Source organism: Diceros bicornis, chromosome 17, assembly GCF_020826845.1.
Source record: "Diceros bicornis minor isolate mBicDic1 chromosome 17, mDicBic1.mat.cur, whole genome shotgun sequence".
In the NCBI taxonomy this organism is placed as follows: Eukaryota; Metazoa; Chordata; class Mammalia; order Perissodactyla; family Rhinocerotidae; genus Diceros; species Diceros bicornis.
The window spans coordinates 36,394,750-36,421,179 of record NC_080756.1 but is presented as its reverse complement, the minus strand read 5'-3'; the positions used below and the strand labels follow the sequence as shown (position 1 = coordinate 36,421,179).

Genomic DNA, 26,430 nt, shown 5'->3' with positions numbered 1-26,430 from the left:
AGTAAATAAACAAAAAAATAAAGAGAAAGGAATATAAGCATACCACTAAAGAAAGTTATCAAATCACAAAGGAATACAGCAAGTGATGAAGAGAGAAATGACAAAAAACTTCCAGAAAACAACTTTTAAAAAATGGCAATAAGCACATACCTATCAATAATTATTTTAAATGTAAATGGACTGAATTCTCTTATCAAAAGACATAGAGTAGCTGAATGGATAAAAAACAAGACCTATCTATACGCCACCTACAAGAGACTCACTTTAGATGTAAGGATACACACAGATTGAAAGTGAAGGGATGGAAAAAGATATTCCATGCAAACGGAAACCAAAAGAAAGCTATAGTAGCTATACTTATATCAGACAAAATAGACTTTAAAACAAAGACTGTAATAAGAGACAAAGAAGGATTTTACTTAATGATAAAGGGGTCAATCCAACAAGAAGATATAACATTTGTAAATATTTATGCACCCAACATAGGAGTACTTAAATATATAAAGCAAATATTAGTAGACCTAAAGGGAGAAAAGGATAGCAATACAATAATAGTGGGTGACTTTAATATCCCACTTACATCAATGGATAGATCATCCAGACAGAAAATCAATAAGGAACTACTGGACTTAAATGACACGCTAGACCAGAGGTACTTAACAGATATTTACAGAACATTCCATTCAAAAGCAACAGAATACACATTCTTCTCAAGTGCACATGGAACATTTTCCTACATAAATCATATGTTAGGCCACAAAACAAGTCTTAATAAACTTAAAAGGATTGATATCATATCAACCATCTTTTCTGACCACAATGATATGAAATCAGAAATTACAGAAAGAAAACTGGAAAATTCACAAATATCTGGAGATTAAGCTACATGTTACTGAACAACCAATGGGTCAAAGAATAAATCAAAAAAATACTTTGAAAAAAATGAAAATGGAAATGTAATATACCAAAACTTATGAGATGCAGCAAAAGCAGTTCTAAGAGAGAAGTTCATAGTGATAAGTGCCTACCTGAGGAAACAAGAAAAGTCTCAAATAAACAACCTAACTTTTCACCTCAAGGAACTAGAAAAAGAAGAATAAATGATGCCCAAAGTTAGTAGAAGGAAGTAAATAACAAAGATTAGAGCAAAAATAAATGAAATAAAGACTAAAAAGACAATAGAAAGATCAATGAAACTAAGTGGTGGTTCCTTGAAAAGATAAACAAAATTGACAAACCTTTACCTAGACTCACCAAGAAAAAAGAGAAAGGATTCAAATAAATAAAATCAGAAATGATAAAGGAGATGTTACAACTGATACCACAGAAATACAAAGGATCACAAGATACTAATTTGAACAATTAGATGCTAATAAATTGGGCAACCTAGAGGAAATGGATAAATTCCTAGAAACATACAACCTACCAAGACTGAATCATGATAAAATAGAAAATCTGAACAGACTGATTACTAGTAAGGAGATTAAATCAATAGTCAAAAATTTCCCAACAAACAAAAGTCCAGGACCAGATGGCTTCACTGGTGAATTCTACCAAATATTCAAAGAAGAATTAATACCAATCCTTCTCAAACTCTCAAAAAATAGAAGAGGAGGGAACTTTTCCAAAGTCATTTTATGAGGTCAGCATTACCCTGATACCAAAACCAGACAAAGATGCCACAAGAAGAAAATTATAGGCTAATATCCCTGATGAACATTGATGCAAAAATCCTCAACAAAATATTAGCAAACCAAATTCAACAATAGATTAAAAAGATCATACACCATGATCAAGTGGGATTTATTCCAGGGATGCAAGAACAAGAAACAGGAACGAAGAACAAGATCAGACACAAGACAAAGATGCCCACTCTCGCCACTTTTATTCAACATAATATTGGAAGTCCTGGCCAGAGGAATTAGGCAAGAAAAAGAAATAAAATGCATCTAAATTGGAAAGAATTAAAACTGTCACTATTTGTAGATGACATGATATTATATAGAGAAAACCCTAAAGACTCCATCAGAAAATTATTAGAACTAATAAACGAACTCAGATAAAGTTGCAGGACACAAAATTCATACACAAAAATCTTTTTTGTTTCTATACATTAATAATTAACTATCAGAAAGAGAAATTTAGAAAACAATCTCATTTACAATTGCATCAAAAAAAATACCTAGGAATAAATTTAACCCAGGAGGTGAAAGACATGTATATTGAAAACTACAAGACATTAATGACAGAAATTGAAGATGACATAAATAAATGGAAAGATATTCCATGCTCATAGACTGGAAGAATTAATAGTGTTAAAATGTCCATACTACCCAAAGCAATATACAGATTCAATGCAATCCTTACCAAAATTGCAATGGCATTTTTCACAGAAAAAGAAGAAACAGTCCTAAAATTTGTAAGGAACCATAAAAGACCCCAAATAGCCAAAGCAAGGTTGAGAAAGAAGAAAAAAGCTGGAGGCATCATGCTCCCTGATTTCAAACTATATCACAAAGCTATAGCAATTAAAACAGTGTGATACTGGCATAAAAACAAGTACAGAGATCAATGGAACAGAAAAGGGAGCCCAGAAATAAACCCACACATAGACGGTCAATTAATTTACGACAAAAGAGCCAAGAATATACACAGGGGACTGAATAATCTCTTCAATAAATGGTGCTGGGAAAATTGGACAGCCACATGTCAAAGAATAAAACTGGACCACTACCTTACACTATACACAAAAATTAACTCGAAATGGATTAAAGACTTGAACATTAGATCTGAAACCATAAAAATCCTAGAAGAAAATGTAGGCGATAATCTCCTTGATGTAGGTCTTGATGACGATTTTTTGAATCTGACACCAAAAGCAAAAGCAACAAAAGCCAAAATAAACAAGTGAGACTACTACATCAAACTAAAAAGTTTCTGCACGGCAAAGGGACCATGAACAGAATGAAAAGGCAAAATATTTGCAAATCATATAGCTGATGAGGGGCTAATATCCAAAATATGTAAAGAACTCATACAACTCAACAGCAAAAAAACCCAAACAATTTGATTAAAAACTAGGCAGAAGATCTGAATCGACATTTTTCCAAATAAGACACACAGATGGCAAACAGGTACATGAAAAGATGCTCTACATCATTAATCATCAGGGAAATGCAAATCAAAACCACAATGAGATATCATCTCACGCCTGCTGGAATGACTATTATCAAAAAGACTGGAAATAACAAGTGTTGGCAAGGGTGTGGAGAAAAGGAAACCTTTGTACACTGTTGGGGGGAATGTAAACTGATGCAGCCACTATGGAAAACAGTATAGAGGTTTCTTAAAAAATTAAAAATAGAACTACCACATGATCCAGCAATTCCACTTCTGAGTATTTATCCAAAGGAAACAAAAACACTAATTCAAAAAAGATAGGTGCACTCCCACGTTCATTGCAGCATTATTTACAGTAGCCAAGATATGGAAATAAACTAAGTGTCCATCAATGGATGAATGGATAAAGAAATTCTTATACACACACACACACACACACACACACACACACACACACACAGGAATATTATTCAGCCATGAAAAAAAGAAATCTTGCCATTTGCAACAATGTGGATGGGCCTCCAGGGCATTATGCTAAGCAAAATAAGTCAGATAGAGAAAGACATGATCTCTCATATGTGAAATCTAAATATATATATATAACCAAGCTCATACATACAGAGAACGGATTGGTGGTTGCCAGAGGCGGGAGATGGGGGATAAAAGAATGGGTGAATTGTTTTTTTTTTTCTTTTTGGTTAACTAAATTGAATTACAAAAATACCTTTTAGAATTTGGTTCTTTCACCGAATTTTTTGTAAAAATTATATTCAAGTTTACATAAATTAGGCAGTTACACAAAGGACAGAGAAGGGCAAGAAGTGTCAAAAGAGCAACATTTTAACACCTTAAACTCATACAGTGCTGTATGTCAATTATATGTCAATAAAACTGGAAAAATAAAAGTAAATATACTCAGAATCTTACCTTATATTTATTTATCAATATGTGTTCACTTAACTGATAAGATGTACAAGGAAGCAGGAAAAGGGAGAGATTGTCAATGGGAGAAACCAACTAGAAAGAAAGATTGGGAAAGTCTACAAAGTTTGGACTTGATTATGTAAAAAAGAGGGAGCTACTATAGATAAAATTAAATGGGCATATGTACATTTAAAATTTTTAACTTCTAAACAAATCTGCATTAGAAGATGCAAATTTAAAGTTGATCGTCACGTTAACCGAATTAAATTTATCAAATAACACTTATCAAGCATCTGTTTTCATAAATTACTCTAAAATGTAAAAGGTTCACCCAAAAGAATTTAAAATTTAGCCTCATATCTGTTAGAAGTCCAATGGAAACCAATTAGAGGCTGCCACTTGACTGCTTCTGCAGGAAGCATTCCAACCTACAATTCCAAGAGGCCAGAAGCCGTCTGCAAGGTTTGTCCTGATTAGACCTTCACACTCTGTCTTCTCCGTAGCCTCTCCTCCTCTCTCCTTCAAGTCTTCCATTTGTTGCCATGGTTTACCTATTCCTCAAGCTCTGACATGGACTGTCTCCTCCCTCCTGGCCCAGAGGCTTTTGGTGCCAAACACTGTTTTCTTGTGGATCAGCCTCTAGCATAGCCCTGGGGGCAAAATCAGACATCCTGGGAACTTTTCCCTCTCCTTGGCCCAGAGCAAGATGGGCAAGTGCTGAATAAATAAAGGGACCAGAACTTGAAAATATGATACCAAACCACGACACAAAATATGATTGATAAGACTACTGAAATAATGGAAAGATATAAAATATGATACCTGATGGGCCAGAATATAGATATTGTGTCCAACATCCTTTGGGGAAACACCATCATCTCCACCCTCATCATCCCCATGATCGCATTCCAGTCCTTGGTTATAGGCGTTCTTCATCACATCCACCTAGCAAAAAAACAAATAGAAATAACAAAGCTTGAAATGCCACAAACAACATGCATTTTACATTGTTTATGAGGTATAATTAAAAACTGGAACACCTCCTAAGACTTGAAAAGTATAAAAGAACTCTAAATGAAAATGACCTTGGAAACCATCTCTATTTAAGTGAATGGAAGTTATTTTCCCATAAAAATATTCCCCGTTTTCCTTGGAAAATTTTGCTTCGATTTTTGAATGTTGACAGTGCCAAAGTTCGCATGAATTAGGATACTCTGGAACCTGGATAAACATTCATTATTTGTTAAGCATCCACTAGGTAACAGAGACATATGGTACTGGACACTATCCTCTGAGGCACTGAGGACCCAACAGTAGATACAACAGAATATCTGCCCTCAGTGAACTTACTGTCCAGTGGGAGAGTCAGCAAGTCAAGAGCTGAAACAACAGTCCTACAGCAGGACTAAGTGTGAGGCACTAACGCAAGCATGGGGCAGGGGCACTAACTCAGGCAGGATGTTGAAGGTGGGCCACAAGAGGAAGTGGATGATGGTGGGATGTGTTGTAGGCAGAGGAAATAGTATTTTCAAGGGGCTATTGTACAGTGCTATTATTGAATGAATATAAAACTCATTGCCCCATTTAACCATAAAGATAGGGAATGTCTTGCCCCTCTTAGCCCATTGCCTTGCAGATATCAGGCTCTCATTAAATACATGCTAAATCATACTGCATCTTACTTCTTTCTTTATCTACTGTCCTCGACTCCATTCCTTACTATTAAAGAGAGAACAAAAGAGTGCCTTCCACAGGATTTCCCCATAGCATCGACAACGGCACTCATAAGAGTAGGACTTAGTCCTTGGGGAAGTGAGTTATATGGTTTGAGTATGTTCTCAATGCTTTTGAAACTCAATGCTTTTAAAGCATGCCAACCTTACTTCATAATTTCCATGTCACAAGTGAGGAGGAAAATATAACTTCTACAATAGGAAGACACACTAATGATCTCTGTGGAATCCCCATCAAGTCTTTACACAATTTCCTCCAGGCCAAGCATTGTGCAACATTTCACTGATAAAAACAAGTACAAAAGATATTGATTTTATTTTTATTTTTCAGAAAGAGGTATAAACAGAATTTAAGAGGGATACAAACATTTTTTACACACCTTCCTCATATGTTCCAATACACAAACTAAACTAAACTTTTCTCTGGCAAAAAGAATTTGCAGACAGTTTAGTAGAGTGTGACAATCTAGTTAAGAAAAGTGCTTAGAGTAGCTAAAACGAGTGAAGTCATAAGGATCCAAATCACACAGGCCTTTGCCATCATGGGGCCTTCTGAGGTATTTGTAACAGTAGGTCATGATGTTGCATTATGGCTTGGCAGAGTAGTGAAAGTCATTAGACTTTTTCCTGACATGCATACTATAAACTTGTCCCTTTTAGGTTACACATTATTAAACAGCTTTTGAAGGTTTTCTTACCAGTTCCCTGGGTCTCATGTTGAAAAGAATTCTTTCTGCATTCTCGCTGTCATGTCTGCTTTCCATAATGGCCAGCAAAAGCTTGGAGGCGTTGTTCTAGAGACACAGATTGAGTGAATACACATGAAAAGTCTATTTCACAGATTAACGATCCCTGCATTTGTCTTAATTGAGATTACCAGGGACTTTTTTTTTTTTTTGTGAGGAAGATCAGCCCTGAGCTAACATCCATGCTAATCCTCCTCTTTTTGCTGAGGAAGACCGGCTCTGAGCTAACATCCACTGCCAATCCTCCTTTTCTTTCCCCAAAGCCCCAGCAGGTAGTTGTATGTCATAGTTGCACATCCTTCTAGTTGCTGTATGTGGGATGCGGCCTCAGCATGGCCGGAGAAGCAGTGTGTCAGTGCGCGCCCGGCATCCGAACCCGGGCCACCAGTAGCGCAGTGTGCGCACTTAACCGTTAAGCCACGGGGCCGGCCCAGGAACATTTTTTTTTTAATTAAACAGAATTTTAAACTGCTGAATTTGTTTGGCTTATTAACATTTTAGAATAGAATGTTTTACTTTATTCTAATTGTTTTTAACAAGAAACATTAATGCATATTAACAAATCAAGATTTTAAGTAAATTTCAGCAAAAATTAGTGAAAATTAATCTTTAAAATTCTAAATTCATGAGTTAGAAATAAAATATAAGTTTACTGACAACAGTTTATTAGTCTCACTGTATGCAGTATACAAATGTAACACATTTACCATCTGGGTTGCATAAGAATAATATTTTCTATTTTTGTTTAAAAGAGAATGATAATAATGTTGTCTTTGATGCTTTTTAATTTGGTTTATAACTATATCGTCTCAAACATTTTTTCCTACAGATATAAAAATGTTTCCAATACAGTCAATTTACAATCCAAAACGGGCACCACAGTGTTTCAGAAAGTCTTGCGACACAAAGCACAATATTCTCAACATTTGGAAAGATATTTCTTTACACCGTGTTTTCAACAGCACTGTCCCAGAATTGTGGCAAATTGCATGATGATAAAAACTACCTGGGAGATATTTCTATAGTGTTTTTGTAATATTCATTTAGATAAAAATCTCAACCTTTACACACCATCTTTGAGAGGAGCACAAAAGACGTAGAGTCAAACAGCTTTAAGATGCTCCTTAATGACTCAAAATTAACACCTTATAGGATGAAAACTTAAATTGAATCAGTTTGGTGTGAGTAGATATTCACCACACAAATTTTGTTAGAGTTGTACAAATGAATTTTACTGTATAGTTTCAATATCAAATTCTATTCAGCTATTTTTTCTCTCAGAAGTACAGCCTAAAGACTATCCTTTAAATGACTAGTATTAGTAACAATGATGATGATGATGATACCAATGTCACTGACCCATCCTGAAAAGATTTTAGTATTTTCAGGGAAAGTGGCATTATTTGTTTCTGTTCCATTTTTAATTTCTACAGATTTGTACAAATCCTAAAATCCATTTTTATAACTAGCATCCGTACAAACAACACACCTAAAAAAATAAGGTTCCAGGATTCGTGGAGAGCTTAAATACTAGAGCGATCTGAACTGATCCCATAGAATTCAAAGCTAAAACCTTGCCAACACTAACAGTATTCTCTAATGAACCTCACTCAGCCGGCCCAATACATAATAGCTTAAAAATACATTCAATTTCAGAACGCTATTGGCAATATGGTATTTTTTCTAACCAATCTTCTTTTCATGCTATTTTGAAGAATAGAAATCTTGTAAATGACCTACTGAAATCTGAATCAATTTGAAACTAAAAGAGCCTATATACTAAGAAATCAAATGTGTGTCAGTGTTAATAGAGGATTTTCTTCCAAAGAAAGCTAGAGTCCTTAGAAAAAAAAGAAAAACCTACCCCTATTCACAAATTCAGCACTTCATAGTTAAAGATCAGTTATGAAATGTAAATTAAAAAGGACAAGACATACGTATGAAAAAATTCATAAAATTGTACAGTAAATGAGTATACAGAGTTAAGTGTATTTAAAATTATAAATGATTAAGCAATTAAATTTAGGGCTGAATGATATCAAATAAAACCTCAACATTGTTAATATGGCATCTCTATAATGTTACAGAGAGAATTTATAATTAAAAGCACCCTAGCTATGGAAGCCCCCTAAAATTTGCCAATATATATATCGTGTCTTACAAACACGGTTGCTTTCATATTGGCCATTACGTACAAAGCCTCATAGATTGTTTAGAAAGGTGCGTTCACCTCATTCTTTAAGTAAATATTTAAATATTTCACATCAAATCCATTCATTTGGTATTTTATACATACCTTGGTTTATACAACTGTCATATTTTGAAAAGATATACATAAATTATGCTTAGTAACATAAATGAAATTTTAAATGATCCTTTTTCAAAAGCTTTTTTAGGGCCAGCCCAGTGGCATAGTGGTTAGGTTCCCACACTCCACTTTGGCAGCCCGGGGTCCACGGGTTCGAATCCCAGGTGCGGACCAACACACCGCTCATCAAGCCATGCTGTGGCAGTGTCCCACATACAAAATAGAGGAAGATGGGCATAGATGTTAACTCAGAGCCAATCTTCCTCAGCAAAAAAGAGGAAGATTGGCAACAGATGTTAGCTCAGGGCCAATCCTCACCAAAAAAAAAAAGCATTTTCATTTGAATAGCTAAGAATATCTTTGTACTGTGAAGTCATTCCCATCATTTAGTTTTTTTACATAGGTCTGGTTTTGTAAATAATCTGTATGCCTATACTTTGTTTTAAACTGATGAATCATTCCGTATTTTCATCCATTAAGTTACAGCAACTAAAAATGCGATTTAAAGATAGTCTTTAGACTAATAAAGGATTTAAAAAGCCAAAGGCCGAGGCTTCTATATGTTGTTTCTTTATGAATTATGGTTAAAGATGAATTTAAGATAAAATAAAAATTTTCCTAGTAATTCAAATTAAGCTGTCTGTCATATAGGCCTAGGCTGGCTTCACTAACTTAAGCATGATGCTAAGGAGGAAAAAGACACAAGTTCAATCTACATGAGGATCACCTTCATTCTAATCTATGAATGGAAGGACCCAAAACTTACACATATTGCAAATGAAAATAGTGAAAAAATACAAACTCATCTCTTCTAGTAACAGAAACAATTGCTTATTAAGAGCCATTAGCACAATCTTCACATCAGTAGGGCATATATTCATTCCGTTATATATATATCTAAATCTATATTTAGAAACAGAATTACAAAAATATCATTCCTATTCTTCTTAACCATAAATTTACCCAAAGTTAAACTTAACTATATTCACTATGATATTGGACAGACCTGTCTTTACAGAAAATCTTTATTTAACCAATGATTTTTTTTACCTGTTTAACACTAAATACAATAATATGGTCTTTAATAATTCATCACAACTGAATATCATTCCTTTGTTTGGGGGATTTATATAGTTTCTCGTGTACATTCATTTGTCAATTTCCATTTGAACAAAAAATTGAAGAAATTTTTTAAATGCCATGTGCTCCTGAGCTCTCACAAATGGAACTGCTAGGAAGTGTGTGCACAGCTTAAGTTAAAGGAACTTTTCAAAGGGAGTATGAAAATGGCTTATAGTATCTGGGGAAAATAGATTCTAATGTAAAAAAAAATATCTTTTAGACAAAAGAGATCCATAAAACTAAAATGCAGCCCTCCTTTTATAAATTATAAATTACATTTGTGATTTACTAGATAGAATTCTGTAGTTAAGCAGAATTAAAAATGTGGGGTATAGTGAATGTTCAGCACCTTTTGCTCCTCTATATAATGAAAAATATAAAATAAAAACAGAAGAGAAGTAGTCAAACAAAATGGCTACTTAAAAGAACTTCCAACAAAGTACTCTCCAATTGAACATCACCTCAACGTTTACTTGACATTTTATCAGGAATTTAGTGCACATTAGGCTTTCACTCTCTCTCTCTGTCAATTCATTAGTTGAAAATATGATAATATCTTGGTTTTTACAAGAGCTACTTGAAGATTTAGAGTCAACTCTGAAAGGGAGTTTTAAATAGAGAATGTCCCTTTTCCCCCCTGAATAGTGGATTTACTCTACCTTTAGTTGGAGCACCAGGTCCATTCGATATTTACCAAGAGGATTTATGTCATTTAGAATCAAAGCAATGATGATGTCAATCCCATTAGATTCATGAGTAGCAATACACGTCTAGAAAACAAAATGTTTATAAAATAATATTCTATTTACAACATAAGAGCACTAGAAATCACATGACATAAAATAACAGAATCATTTTAGTTTTTTGACCTTTAAAATATAATTAAAATTTTACTTTGAGATTAAGTCAAAGATAAGTCAAAGATTTAAGTTTTACTTATTCTTTTGCATAGTGTCTGACTATTAATTGATCAGTGTTAAGTGGCTTTGTATGCAGAACACTTGAGAGACACTGTGTGTGACGCGTATCTTAAAATGAACCATTTTTATAGAATTCCAAAGAACACTGGTTAAGTTCTCTTTCAGTCAATAAATTTTCACGTGCCCTTCAATAGAGGAGATCCTCAAACTTAGAATTTTAAGATCTGATTTATCCTAGCTAAGAGAATATTTCCATTTATGAAAGGAGTGTGCCCTTTATGGCTAAGTAAACTTTATTGGTACCGATGTAGCATTTTAATTTAGCTGCTACTTAATGCTAAATGAGTGTCAAGTGATGCTGCATTTGCTGGGTGGCAGCAGACAGGGAATACAGGCACCTCCTGATGTTTTAGGGACATCCTGTCAATTACAGTGGATGAGGAAAGTTCAACAGATTCCTTAAACTTGAGGGATTTAGTTGGGGAAAGTTTATAAAACATCCTGAGAGATAAGTATCAGTATTTTGAAGATTAGGGTCTCCTGTGCTAAGACTCTGAACTTACTTCATTTTATAGAACTTGAAAATCAAGAATTTGTGGAACTCCATGTTAGAAGGCAGCATCCAGCATCAAGGGGTTTGAAAAATCGAAACCCAGGTGAGTTAAATGAGAAAGAGTAAAATCAAGGTTACTCTTGAAATGACTGTTATTTTTCAGAAGGGGCTTCATTTCTCCCTCCATACAAGGACAGTTTTACTCCTCTGACACAAAGGAAAGATGTTTTCCATCCATTTTCTACAGTTCCTGAGGTTCTTCTGATCGTTAAAATGTTTGCCAAACTTACAGGGAATCAATTTGCAGATCATTTCTGGAATTTGCTAGCAACCTTCTTTCCTTCCACACATTATCAGAGCATGGGGTTCAGAGTAAGTGTATTTTTAGAGAATGTGGGATTCACGTTATTTTATTATTAGTTTTTACTTTTAGACCTTACCTAATTTAGTAAATTACTTTCAAAACTCAATTTCATCCTCTTATAAGACCAAAAGTGGAGAATATGTGTTTTCTATTATAGATATACATGTTTTTACCAACGACAAAACCAAATCTCTAAATTTGTATATTTTCCCTTCACTTCAAATCAACAGTTATGTTTTCTTATATCATTGCCCTAGGAGACTGAAATATAATCCAGGAAAATAAAGGGCAAAATCCACAAACTCTTTTACCGTGTCATATGCACATTACAGAGGAGGACAAAGTATCCCCATAACAAATTATTCCTGTCAGTAATTCTGTTTTTATTCTATGTATGTGTGTATATATGTGACCACATATGTTTATGCATATATATGTGTGTATACATATGCACTACATATGTGTGTATATATTATATAATTTGCAATAGACAAGCAAATTTCTGGGGCCAGCCCCGTGGCTCAAGCAGTTAAGCGTGTGCGGTCCGCTGTGGCGGCCCGGTGTTCGCTGGTTCGGATTCCGGGCGCGCACCGACGCACCGCTTGGCGGGCCATGCTGTGGCGGCATCCCATATAAAGTGGAGGAAGATGGGCACGGATGTTAGCCCAGGGCCAGTCTTGCTCAGCAAAAAAGAGGAGGATTGGCAGATGTTAGCACAGGGCTGATCTTCCTCGCAAAAAAAAAAAAAAGCAAATTTCTTTTTCATATTTCTTTTCTCCGTTAGGCACTGTTGTTTGGTCTCAATGGCTTCTTTAAAATTCATATCCATAAATGTTTGTTATTTGAAAACTTTTTCTTCCAGGGTAGATCTAAGCTTGTGATGGTAGCCCCACAACACTTGAGTGGATGTGAACAGTCAATTAATAAACTCCAAGGTGGCTCCCTTCCCTTTACTAGCTCAAATGTTCTGTCTTCTCCCACAACATGTCCTTGATACCCAAGAAAATGGAACCAGAGACAAACATTCTGGAAGAGAGAGTTGAGACTTTGTCCTGATGTAACATAGTCAAAAGAGCACTCTATTTAGACTTAATCAAAAGTCCTGAGTTTTAAGAATGGCTCAACAACTCACTGATTCCGTCACTCTGAGACTCTGGAACACCACTTAATCTCTGAGTCAAAACCTATTCATCAGCAAAATGGGAGCAATACTACCTATTTCATAAATTTCCTGTGAATATAAAGGAGATAATGTACACTACCCACTGTAGTGGAGCCGAAGAAGCCAAGGGAGTTTATTCCACAAATCCTGGAAAGATACACTACAGACGAAAGCTGATCAATGATGAAAAAATACACTTACTTTTTGATGTCTGATTTCTATCTGGAGCATTTTCATGGGAATTTTTTTTTACAACAAAATTAAATTAAAATATGGCATAGTATTTGCTAGTCTTTGTATGTTTTTCTAGGAAAGTAAAAATATCTGGCAAAGCAAGAAGAAAGATCTTTTAAATGTACACAAATTTGTTCACCAATTTGATCCTTTTGCTAATTAGTCATGAATAATTTGCATGAAGAACTGCTTTCATGGTTACCTGATTTTCATGGCACGGACCCTGGCAATACTCGGTCAAGCTCTCCAGTGTCTGGTTGACCAGCACTACATTCTTTTCATTTATGTAGAGGCCCAACAGGCCCAGGCCACCTGTGGTACTTCCACAAATGCAGTCCAAAAACTGAAGGGTCTCACAGACAAGGTTGTAATTTGTTTTGTTGTTTTGATTCCTCAAGAAGTTCTGAAAGCAAAAGAAAATATACCCGAGGGGTTAAAAAAAAAATCACTGCTAATTGTTTTCAGTTCTCTCTCTATTTGTGTTTTTCTAACTCAAAAAGATCCCCATGGCAATATGGAATGAAATTGCTCTTTATAAGAAAGTGTTCACATTTATTAAATTTCTCTTAGGTTTAAGAAAAAAGAAAGACAGGTTTTTTTCTTCAAGTATCTATATTTATCAGTATAGTTCATAACAAACACTCCTCAATGTCATCTTAAAACTATATAGAGAGGGCAAAAATAATAGGTAGTAGGAAAAAGAGAAGCAAAAAGGAAACTAGACAAAAGTTAATTAAGGAAAGAAGCATCAAATTTTCAAGTACATGTTCCCTTAAAAACAGTGCAGCTTCAAACGGTAAATGATACAACCATCGTGGAGGGCAACTTGAAGCACCTAGCAAAATTTTCAGTTAACATACAACTCCACTTCTAAAAAGTTATTCTAGATGTGTATATATACGCAAGTCCACAAAGAAGGTCACTGCACACTGCAAAGATGGCAAAAACTGGAAACCATACCATACCCATCATAATGTGACTGGTTTAATAAATAATGGCACATCCAAACACTGGAACATTGCGAAGCTATAAAAATGAGTTAGTACTTACTACGTAATGATATAAACATAATCTAGTAATAAGTAATTAAGTAATAAGATATATTACTAAATGAAAACAGTAAGTTGAGGAACACTATATAATGTGTTTAAAAAAAGGTTTCATGTATGAATCAATATCCTTACACGTGCATAAAAATTTCTGGAATGAAACACAACTTGTTAATAGTAATTTTTTGAGGGAGTAAATCTGGTGAAGGGGTAAGCAAAGAGGGAAACTTTTATTTTTTATTTTAATTTATTACTTATTTTTATTAACTTTATTATTTAATGTGTTTATTTGAATTTATTTACAACATTTATTCTTTTTTTCTTTTAGTTTGTTTTTGTGATTTTTTTCCCATTTTTTTGTTGTGGCAAAATACACATAAAATTTGCCAACTTAACCATTTTTAAGTATACAGTTCAGTGGTATTAAATATATTCATAATGTTGAGCTACCATCACTACCATCCATTTCTAGAACTCTGTTCATCTTGTAAAACTGAAACTCAATTCCTAACAACTCCCCATTCTCCCTGCCCCCAGCCCCTGACAACCACCATTCTGCTTTCTATCTCTATGATTTTGACTACTCTAGATATCTCAGATAAGTGGAATCACATAGTATTTGTCTTTTTGTGACTGACTTATTTTGTTCAGTCTGATGTCCCAAGGTTCATACATATTGTGCATATGTCAGAATTTCCTTCCTTTTTAAGACTGAATAATATTCCATTGCATACATATATCACAGTTTGCGTATGGATTCATCTGTCAATGGACATTCAGGTTGCTTCTATATATTAGCTATTATGAATAATTCCATCATTTATTTTTATTAAAACAAAACTATTTTATAAGTAGCATTCTCCAAATTGTTTGATCCCACACTCCTATCAGTAGGATGTTTAATCAGATACTACAAAATATATCTATCTCCTACATGAACAGACAAAATCGGTCAGGATAAGCACTAGGCACATATCCAGTATCTTCCCTCTGGAAGTAATGCTTCTGGCCTTTGCCTGCCAACAGCTCTGCAGCAGCCCTCTCCAAGTTATGGGTGGGTTAAGTCCACAAGAGTCATGGCTTCTACCATTCATTAATGCCTGAGCTTCTCATCCCCTTGGAGGATATTTTATTCAATTTATATGAATCTACCATTTCTTACCAATTCAGAACACCCGCACTCTAGACCCTTACTAGAGAAAACAACTTCAAACTCTGCTGTCTCAGCTCACCTTTCATGTCATTTTGCCATGGTGACATAAGCAGTGTGTATAAATAATGCAAAAAAAGGGGTAGGGGCAAAATTTCTAGGCATCCTTAAGTTCACCTATTTTACAAAGGAAACATGTACCAAAGGCGATGTAAGACAAGGACTACATTTATTTACAAAGGTATCAACCTTCACTGTTATAAAAACTCCTCTCCTACCACTAACTCTGTTTCTAATGAAGACATATAAATATACTCTGTATCCTCACTCAAGAAATATAAATTGAGTTGGAAATGATGAAAACTTCTGAAGTCTATGAAACCATGAAAGGTACAGATGAGGCAAATGTGACCGTAGTCAACAAATACCAGAATAGTAGGATTAGATGATGCCCACTGAGGCTAAAAAGATGTGAGTCAAGGATGCAAAGGATGATACCATACGAGTCTGATTTTTTTCACACATAAAGGAATTTTCCTCTCATTTTTCTTCACTTAGATACAAAAGTTTCTTCCCATTTCAAAAGAGCACTATTGGTTTTATTGATTACCTCTCTAAAACTCTCTCCAAAAAACTATTTGTTAGTTTTAATTGAATTTAATTACTTATAATCATAGGCTGCAACCTCAGCTTTCACACAAAATAGAAAAAATACCTGCAGTTCCCGGTTGTGATTTTCACATAGTAACTGAAGAAATCTCAGTATCGGCTGCATGATGGCAATTGCAGGACACATTGTGACCTCCTCGGCAGACTTTTCCTCAGCAGTTCCTGCTTCTGATCCTGTGCACATAATGTCTATTTCTGGATCCATTTCTCTTCTGTATACACAGTATGCTTTGGATGTTGCCGAAGAAGCTTCTGTTAATTGCCCTTTCATTCCCTCTTTTAAATGTAATGATGAATCTCTTACTGAAAATAAAGCAAAACTCTTGTATTTCTGAATTAACTTCCTTTTGCTCATTAAAAACAAAAAAAAAGACAACCAGGTACCCAAATTCTCTAACAACTGAGTTAAAAGTCATCTGACAAGCGGTGCAACAATTTCCCCAAAATAATTTGAAGTAGTAACTAAAAAATTAAATTTGCAATGGGATGTTAAAAAAAGATCTTAATGTTTAGTCAATTTTAGAAGAGCTCATGTCTTTCTGATAAATATAAAATATAAGAGTTAATGAATACAGGAAGATGAGAAAAATATGGCCGACTTCAAAATGTTAATATTTATATGATTTGTATTTACTACACTGGTGACTTTGTCACTCCAAATGCCAAGAATCTTTCATTAGAGTATGGTGCTGTAATTTCTGTTCTTAAAGCTTAAATTTCATGAACACTCAGACGGTTTGGGACAGTTGCTCTTTACCATGCATTCCACAACGCAATCAAATATTTTTATGTCACTAGTTGCTTTGCACTAACAATGCCTTGTTCGAGTTTGGTTCTGCAGAGCTGTTTCAAGACCAACCCCACAACCATAATAATTTAAGGATGGAACTCCATATGCAGAGCCACAGTTGGGATAATTAGACCAAGGTAAGCGAGATGACAAAGATAAGTGAGATCTAAACACTGTGTTACCCTCTTTTCTCTCACTTTACTCTCCCAAATACTCAACTATTTCTTTACCTCTCATTCGTGGACCAGATGTCATCAATTCATTGTCATCGTCCCTTTTTTTGTTACCGAAGTCTATGGTATTAACCGTCACTGTTGATCTTATCTCTTTCTGAGCAGCCTTCATTCGGTCATATAGAACTTTGAAGAATTTTTCTGACTTTTTTTGTTCATGCAACTGCTGGTAGAAGGAATACTGCAAGAAAACACATTTTAAGATATCAGTACGCCAGGGGAGAAAAGTAGTGTTTTTATGCTTGAAATAAACATAAGCATTATGGATAAAGGCACACATTTAAAGAGCTGCCCATTATTATTTCATAATTTGCCGGCTTTTGCCAGGCTCCTGTACTAGTTAATGTGTACTAATAATAGCTTATATTTGCTTAGCACTTTCCACTAAAATCCAACATATTTTCATATGTTATTTAATTCATCCTTACTGATTATTTTAAAAATTTACCAGGGCACTGTAAGAGGTTGCATGCAAAGAATTCTTTGATTTTTATGTTATCATAAAGTCATGTATTGATCCAACACATTTTTATTGAGTGACTACTACACGCCAGGCCCTATGCTAGCACTAGAGATAGAACAAAAAGGAAAAATCACCACAATCTCTGCCTCTTGAGTTTGTAATCTAGAGCAAAAAACAGCCACTAATCCAGTGATCATCCTGTGCAAATGTGAGTTTATGGACAGTTACAAAGAGTTATTTTCCTCTTTATCTAAATTACAGTACATTTAATTTAGAATGTGTTACCACGGCAGCCTTACTCACAGGAACCCCCTGATAAATAGGCACTAAGTTCTTTCGGTACTTCATTATCTACATTGCTTTGCATGGGGTCTAGGAAAAGCTGCCATAAAATGCATAAAGTGAATTCTGCTTTAGAGTGAATGATGATGTAGAAAGGATTCAACACCAAAACTATGATAAAGTATATCTTAATGAGAGGTGGAAATCATCTGCCCTAATCATTGTCTGCTTAGTGACTTATGGAAATATCCGGAAGAGGTAGGAGACAGGAAAGATGATACACTCTAGAAAAGACAGAATTTGCATTGGGTGGGGAAATTGTAAGTTATTATTGTAAAACCATGGGATCGACACAACACAACCAAGAGAAATGAAGCAAAAAAATTAATAAAGATAATTCTTTCAGTAATGTACTAATTAAAAGAGAGTTATATAACCTTGATGAGAGACATTGTGAAGCAAACAAATGAAAAAATAATATTGATTTCCAGATCAAGTAGAATTGACCACAATCCAATATATCTAAACAGCCAATTTTGGGGAGTTTGGCTCCTGCAGATATGCTTTCCTGAAAGAAAGCCAGGAACAATGACCCCTAGGTCCTGGGACTTGGAGGTGAGACTCTAATGACATCAGGTCTTGAAATGGATGCCTGTCCTGCAATTTTCGATATGGGCAATGTACATTCACAGAGTGTTTTATGAAGCCTTAGAAGTCGGCTTCATACCTTCGAGGGGAAGCTCTAAGCAGAGGGCTAGCAACCCCTCAAGAAAGCAGGCCAAAAAGCCACTGTAACCATAGCAACTACAGTGAAACAGTCGAGCTAGTTCTGATAATTCAAAGGATAAATGCAGCATTCACAGACCTCCACGGTCTCACAAATTAAGCCGATGCTTAAACCCTAATATTTTCAATATAATGGGGTTAGAAGGTGGAAGGTGCTTCCAATATATTAATGAAGAAGTTATAGGAACTTTGTGGCTCTATTAAAACAAAGTTTTATAATTTATGTAGTTCCTTGACATACATTATCTCATTGATACCTTCAGTACAGTACAACTGTGTGATGAATAGAGAGTGTTCTTATTTCCATTTTCTAGATCAATAAAATAAGGTTTAGTGAAGGTAAATGACTTGCCCAATATTACACAACTAGTAAGTGGTAGAGCTAAGATTTAAATCTAGATTCTCTGGGGGCCGCCCCATGGTGTAGTGGTTAAGTACGCGCACTCCGCTGCTGGCGGCCAAGGGTTCAGATCCCGGGCACGCACCGACACACTGCTTGTCAAGCCATGCTGTGGCGGCATCCCATATAAAGTGGAGGAAGATGGGCACGGATGTTAGCCCAGAACCGGTCTTCCTCAGCAAAAAGAGGAAGGATTGGCATGGACGTTGGCTCAGGGCTGATCTTCCTCACAAAAAAAAAAAAAAATAGAATAAATCTAGATTCTCTGATTCTAAATCACTACATTTATAAAGTAACCTCTTAAGCCAAAAAATAAAACCAGATTATTTACATAGACTATACCTTTTTAAAACCAGGTCTCTACAAAGCTGAACAGAATGATTTTAATAAAGATAAAAAGTATGTTTTTTCACACGTATATATACATATATATATATGTATATAATCTCAACAGGTAGCATAAGGATTTCTCTTATGAAAGATATGGTTTTTGATTAGGAAACTACCTCCATAAGCTGCACAGACTATTAAGGGAAACTTTAAGGTTTTCCCAGGAGTCAAGGGTGATGGATAAACAGATCTGTGTGACAGAGGACGGACTTTTCCCCCAAGAAGGAGGAAGGAGACTAGAAATGGGAGAGCAGAGAAGGGAAAAGAAGTAAGGAACTAGAGAGATGGAGTAAGACTAAGGCACGATGCAGGGTGAATCAGCCAGTGAAATTTCCCAGGAGTGAGGAGGTAGAAAGAAGGTTATTTTAGAAAGGAGATGTTTACAGTGGTTGATAGCACAGACTCTGGAGCCAGGCTGCACGGGTTCAAATCCTGGCTCTCTCTCTAACTAGCTAAGAACTTAAACTGCCTATCTCAGATTCTTCTTTGGTAAAATGAGAAAATATATAAGTTACCTCACAGGTTGTTGTGAGGATTAAGCAAGTTAATACACATAAAGCACTAAGAACAGGGTCTGGTATTTAGGAGGTATTATTTTCATTAGTGTTATTATTAGTGTTTAATTTAAAATTATAATATAAGTACCTCCTTTATCCTCCCCCTCAACCAATCTTTAATAAAGTATACTAAACATACAAATTGACTTATGTAGCTAAGAGGGTAGAAATTAAGGAAGGGGATCAGATTCCTCTCTCAGGACCACCGCAGCAGGGGTGTCAAGACAATCCAAGAACTAAGAAAGCAAGACCTTAGTGGCTAAGGAGACTCTGAGAATGTAAACCTCCTGGGGATTGGTAGAGTCTTGGGGAGGAGTGGGTTTTAGACTGCTAAAGAGCAAGGAATAGGACTCAAGCTGACCTCAACTAGACAAGAGCCAAGAGCACACAGCTGACATCTGGGTTCTACAATGATGTAGATAAGTGAGAACCCTAAATAGAGGAAGGCTGGTAAATGAGACTGTCATAACCCATCTTAAGAAAATGTTCTCATATAAAATAATTTACTGCTGTTTCATCAACAAATATTTGTTGAACAGCTATAAAGCACTGCAGATAGAAAGAACAAGACACGATTCCCTACTTTAAGAAAGAGGAAATTTAATTGGAGAGGTAGATGTCATACAAATAACAATAAAACAAAGTAACACAGGCAAAATGACAAATGAGTATTAAAGAAACAAGTGCTATGGGAGCTCAGATAAAGGATTGGTTGCCAAAGGCAACAGTCAGATAGGGAAGACGTTGTGAAGGAGGTAGAATTTGATTAAGACCATTCATTCATAGAGCCATCACTCCTGAATATTTATTGAACCCCTGGATTGAGCCAGATATGGTGCGAGACACAAGGGATACAAGGATGAACAACATGTGGTCTCAATCTTTAAAGATTCATAATTTACTAGACAGAGCCTGATGCACACATGAAGAAGCACAATAAAGTGCCAGAAATGCTATTGAAGACGTCTGCAGGATATAGCAGGGGCATACAGTAAGTAGCGGACAATTCTTCCCAGTGGCACATGGGATCAGAAAACGTTTCCAGGGGCCGGCCCCATGGTTTAGCAGTTAAGTGCACACACTCCGCTACTGGCGGCCCGGGTTCGGATCCCGGGCGCGCACAGACCCACCACTTCTCCGGCCATGCCGAGGCGGCATCCCACATACAGCAACTAGAAGGATGTGCAAGTACGACATACAACTATCTACTGGGGCTTTGGGGAAAAAAAAAAGGAGGAGGATTGGCAATAGATGCTAGCTCAGAGCCGGTCTTCCTCAGCAAAAACAGGAGGATTAGCATGGATGTTAGCTCAGGGCTGATCTTACTCACAAAAAAAAAAAAAAGAAAGAAAACGTTTCCAAGAGAAGTTCATGAGTTCAGTCCTCAAAGAGGAGAAAGCAACATGAGAAATAACACAATACATCTGAGGAACTACAAAGAGCTTAGCGTAGCTGGTGCAAGAGAGAGGCAGATGAAGGGAGAGGTGGAATAAGAAAGGAAAGTTGGAAAATTTGAAGAGATTAAATCATGAAGGATCTTATGGACTATGGTAAGCAGTTTGCCTTTATAGGGCAAGTGACCAATTTTAAGTAGGAGAATAACATGTTTTTTGGAAAGATATCTTTGGAGGCAACATGGAGAATGGGCTGGAGAAGGGCAAAACTAGAATCAGGGATACCTCCTGGAAAACTACTCATTAGGAAAACTACTCATTAGTGTCCAGGAAAAGATAAGAGGGATGAGTAATGAGAGCTGGATACACAGAGATTGAAAGCAGAGTATGGATATGAGAGATGTTAACAGTGCAGAATCACAGAGGTTGGCCTTCAACGAGATGTTCAGGAAGGGAGTGAGGGTGAGTAAGTTGAGGTCAAGGCTGGCTTTCAAGCTTCTGATCAGACAGCTGGGTAGATGGACTGCCAGTCACTGACAGAGGCAAAGCAAAAGGAGGAGCGGGTGGATGGAGAACAATAGTGGATTCAGTTTGGGACATGTTGAGTTCAAGGTAGTTATGGGACATTCTACTAAATATTTCTGGAAGATAGTTGAATGTAGAGTCTAGAACTTTAGTGAGTGAGTTGAAAATCATCAACATCAAGTGGAAGTTAAAAATGTGGACATGATCAGGCTGGGGGAACAAGCAAAAGAAACAGATGAGAGCCCAAAGAAACTTGGGAGATGTCAGGATTTAAGAGTCAAGTAGAAGAGTTAGTTAAGGAACAGGTGCCTTCACAAGAGGCTAAGAAGAAATAGTAGGAGGTAGGAAGAGAAGAGGTTGCTGTCCCAAAGCCTAAATTGAAAAGGTTTCAAAAAGAAAGAAAAAATCACCAGTGACAATTGCCACAGAAACATCACATAAAAAGGACTGAAAGGTGTTTTGGTTGAGAAGGGGTGTAGGGAAGAACTTGTCAGGAATTTAAAAGCAGAACATGTGGCTTCTGAGAGGATCTGCCTTCTTCTCCAGCAATAAGAGGACATAAATAAACATAAATATGTATGGAGGGTGAAAGACGATCTCATCTGATGACCCTCAGTGGCCCAGAAACAGAACTCGAGAAAGTACTGGAATCTCAAGGATTGCTTCAGGTAGAAGCAATGCCAAAGAGATGCCAAAAAAAACCCCTTCACTCCTATCTGGATAAACTATGTCTAACATTATGCAGTTGCCTAGACAATTTCTTTAGAAAGTCCCAACTGATTATCTGGTTGTAGAAGACAAGACAATTTCCAAGAAAACCCACTCAAATCCCTCCACCACCCCCTTCCCCAAATTCCCCCAGAGGAATTTGTTCTGCAGCTTCAGTACCATGAGATTTTCAAGACTTTTTTTTTTTAACTAAGAAGCCTCAGTGTTTTGGAGTTGTTTTTTGGTCACTGTGACATTTGCTGTTCTTGAGGCCTTTATTCCTAAAGCCACCTGCTATTGGATATGTCATATAGTGAAATTCTCGTTGTTCATTGTATTTGGCGGTTAAATAAAGGAAAATATCCTGGTTTTTGATTAGATGTGGCTTCTGTTTGCCATAAATGAGGAAAATGGATTCTGGAATTTCCAATTAGTTGTAAGCATAGTTTCCTTCCCTGACCAAGGCAAACCTAGAAAGAGCAGGTTAGTGAGTGGCAGGACTAGGACTAGGACTAGGAGGATGATGGGTGTTCTCTAGGAACACTTCCCAGCTCTCGGGCTCATGTGGCATGTACTGCCTTGGCAGGGGGAGGTGTCCAGGGGCAACTTGGCATGAGCTTCAAAGTGAAATGTGTGCCTTCTGGAAATAGGGGTCTGATCCCCGCATGCAGGAGCATCTTGCTCAATGAGGCAAAGCACTGAATAGATGAACAATGACTTTCAACTCATCCCTCCTGAGCTGAATGAACAAATGAAATGGTTCTTCTCTCCCCCCACCCCCACAGTGAAAAATTCACTTACTCAGAGGCGTTAGAGTAATGAGCACTGGGAGATGTGGGGCAACAAGTAATGCTACTGTTCTAAACTTCTAAAAAAGTATGTAGGAGGAGACGTGCTGCGATAGGTGGTGAATGTTATTGAAACCTGTTATAATGCCAAATACTGTGTGAGGAGTTTATGTATATTACCTCATTTAATAACACATTTAATTCCTTTTTTTTTTTTAACATTTAATTTAGATGAGTCAGAATGTTGTCTTTATCTGCTGAAAGTTGGCCTAAAATTTCTCCAAACAAATCAGGATTTCTAGTACAATGTTAGAAAGGAGGCGTCTAAGGAATGTTCTGCTTCACTGAATAATTTGTGAAGCTCCATAGTTTCCACAGCAAATCAAATAAATTTATAAGGAAAATGTGATACAAGGTTGGTTTTTTTTTTTTTGAAATAGTCAAGAGAAGCTAAAAGAAAAAACATTACTTTCCCTTGGTTTCTATGACAAGTAAATAAGAAACACAAATAACAAATGTTATGCTCATCATGATAAGCAGGTACCTGAGTTTGTGTATTTCCTCCTTCAAGTAAGGCAATGCCAAGTAAAATGCCTTCTGAAAAAATTCTGTCATTTTTGGTGTTCACTATAACATCGATGACAAGTTCAGATGCACCTTCTTTATCCAGGAGACACTGAATATCTGACATTGATATCCCCATCTTATCTGAATCTTGTCCAGAAAAGCTTCCTGTGATTAGGAAAAATAAATAATCAAATCTTAATTACAAACACTATTAGCATATAAGGTTTTCAAATTCTTAGACCTTAAGAATATTTATCATTGAGACTTGTCCCCTACAAAGTTAAATATTAGAAGCTTGGGTTTCAAAAAAGTCAAAAGTTTGTAAAAACATAACGTTTTACTAAATGTATGATACCTGTAATTAAATTTTTTTCTAATGAAAAATACTTTAGAAAAAGAAAACTAGGTTTATTTTTGTCCTTAACTTATATATTAAGAAATTATGACTTAGTTTAACTATTTTCCCAAGTCAAAAAGCAAAATTAATTCCAATGTTCAAATCTGCTGTTTTATGAACCCAAAATTGTACAAAGGTTTTTAATGGTGCTCTTTATACATCTTTTTCCAGTTTTATTGAGATATAATTGATATATAACATTGTATAAGTTTAACGTGTTCAACATAATGATTTGATATACGTATATATTGTAAAATGATTACCACAATAAGATTAGCTAATATTCATCATCTCACATAGTTACAATTTTTTTCCTTGTGATAAGAACTTTTAGGATCTACTCTCTTAGTAACTTCCAAATATACGATACAATATTGTCAAGTATAATCATCACGTTGCATATTACATCCCCAGGATTTATTGACTTTATAACTAGAAGTTTGTACCTTTTCACCCCCTTCACTAAATTCCCCTACTCCCTACCCCCCACCTCTGGCAACCGCCAATCTGACCTCTGTTTCTACGAGTTTGGTTTTTTTGGATTGCACCTGTAAGTGAAAACATACAGTATTTGTCTTTCTCTGTCTGACTTATTTCACTTAGCATAACACCTTCAAGGTCCATCCATGTTGTCGCAAATGGCAAGATTTCCTTCTTTTTTTATGGCTGATAATAGTGCTTTTTAAATGAAGTTTTATATTTCTGCTCTTTTAAGTAAAATACTAGAGTGACACTGGCATGAAGATATCTTATGAGAATCCTAAGATGAGGAAAAAATAAGTCTTGCCTCCCCCTTGTGCAGACTTGCTGTAGGTTCCGGAGAGGTGTCCATTCATACCAACTCCATAATCACCTTTAAAGTATCGATTCAGGAGTATTTTTCTTAATGTGTTACCCTAATAAAAAGAATGAGAAAAGTATTAGTTACTGTTTCTTTTTCTAATAAAAGGGGAAAATATCAGTACATTAAAATGTCCCTTAAAATGCATTTTATGAATGATGTTGAGCATGGAAAAATTAATTTTATGCTACGTAATATTTTCTGAGGCAAAATTTGCAAATATATCCCAAGAAAATAATAATAATTTTGCTTCTCCCAGAAATAAAGAATAAAATATAGTATTTTCAATAGGATGTACTAGGAAAATCACAAATGCTATAAATTTAAGATTTATAGGGTCAAAAGCTGAGGGTCCCAGTGTTGGTGAGAATACTAACAGTTCCTAAAGAAAAACCAGATTAATAAGCATCCTAAGAAAGGGAAAGCAAAAGCCTTAATTAAAGGAGCTTAGTAAAAAGAGATAGAAAAGTGCTAGGTATACAGCAGGTGATCAAAAATTAAGCTTGATAACACTGAATTATATTTAATTACATTTATATTAATGCTTATAATAATTATATTTAAACTCCAAGACTGAACTATATTTAAACTCCAAGAGCTTTATTCAGAAGACAGTGGGCAAAAGACAGCGTATTCCTTTATAAAATATGTAATTCAAAAATTCCTAAGTCTGCAATTTTGTATGTCAACTTTATACAAGACATTTTTAAAATATTTTGTGATACAGTCACTTCCATGTACCTAAGAAATATAGATAACTCCAAATCTTCGGTTTTATTGGTTATTATTATTTTAATAGACAAGAGTGATTTTTAAAGTATTATTTAAAGAATACTTGTTAAAACTATTTAAAGTTACACAATTACTGAGGTGTTATTCCTATCTTGCAGGTACACAGAAACTGTGGCCCTAGAGCTTCTGTAATTAGCTGCAGATCATGCAGCTAACAGGTGAAAGAGCAAGACTTGAACTCAACTTTTGACCACAAAATCTAGGCCATTTCCCCACACTAGGCTGCACGTCCCCTCCCCAAGCACACCTCCCTTTCATGCTGTGACACGTGGTTCTCATTGCTCCTTCTCACTCATGCTTCGGTCATCCTTCTTTCTCAAGCCCTTCGGGTTTTGTCCTCAGTTCTCTTGTTGCACTCCTCTCCTCATCTTCCCTCTCCCAGTCAGCAATTTCACCTGATCTTTGGTTGCATGAACAGTTCTGCAGGTCTGACCACAAATGTGCTTCCTCCAGCCTCGACTTT

At 35.8% G+C, this 26,430-nt stretch overlaps 1 protein-coding gene across 1 annotated transcript in view; it reads right to left on the bottom strand.

The window, feature by feature from the left end:
• ITPR2 (inositol 1,4,5-trisphosphate receptor type 2) overlaps nt 1-26,430 on the bottom strand; it is a 472,032-nt gene that overhangs the window by 143,040 nt on the left and 302,562 nt on the right. Inside the window, exons 38-45 of the mRNA XM_058558623.1 lie at nt 25,122-25,230; nt 23,915-24,102; nt 17,075-17,258; nt 16,101-16,357; nt 13,389-13,589; nt 10,613-10,723; nt 6,476-6,571; nt 4,867-4,989 (exon numbers count right to left, since the gene is read on the bottom strand). Of these exons, the coding sequence (XP_058414606.1) occupies nt 4,867-4,989; nt 6,476-6,571; nt 10,613-10,723; nt 13,389-13,589; nt 16,101-16,357; nt 17,075-17,258; nt 23,915-24,102; nt 25,122-25,230 (1,269 nt within the window). The remainder of the gene's footprint in view (nt 1-4,866; nt 4,990-6,475; nt 6,572-10,612; nt 10,724-13,388; nt 13,590-16,100; nt 16,358-17,074; nt 17,259-23,914; nt 24,103-25,121; nt 25,231-26,430) is intronic.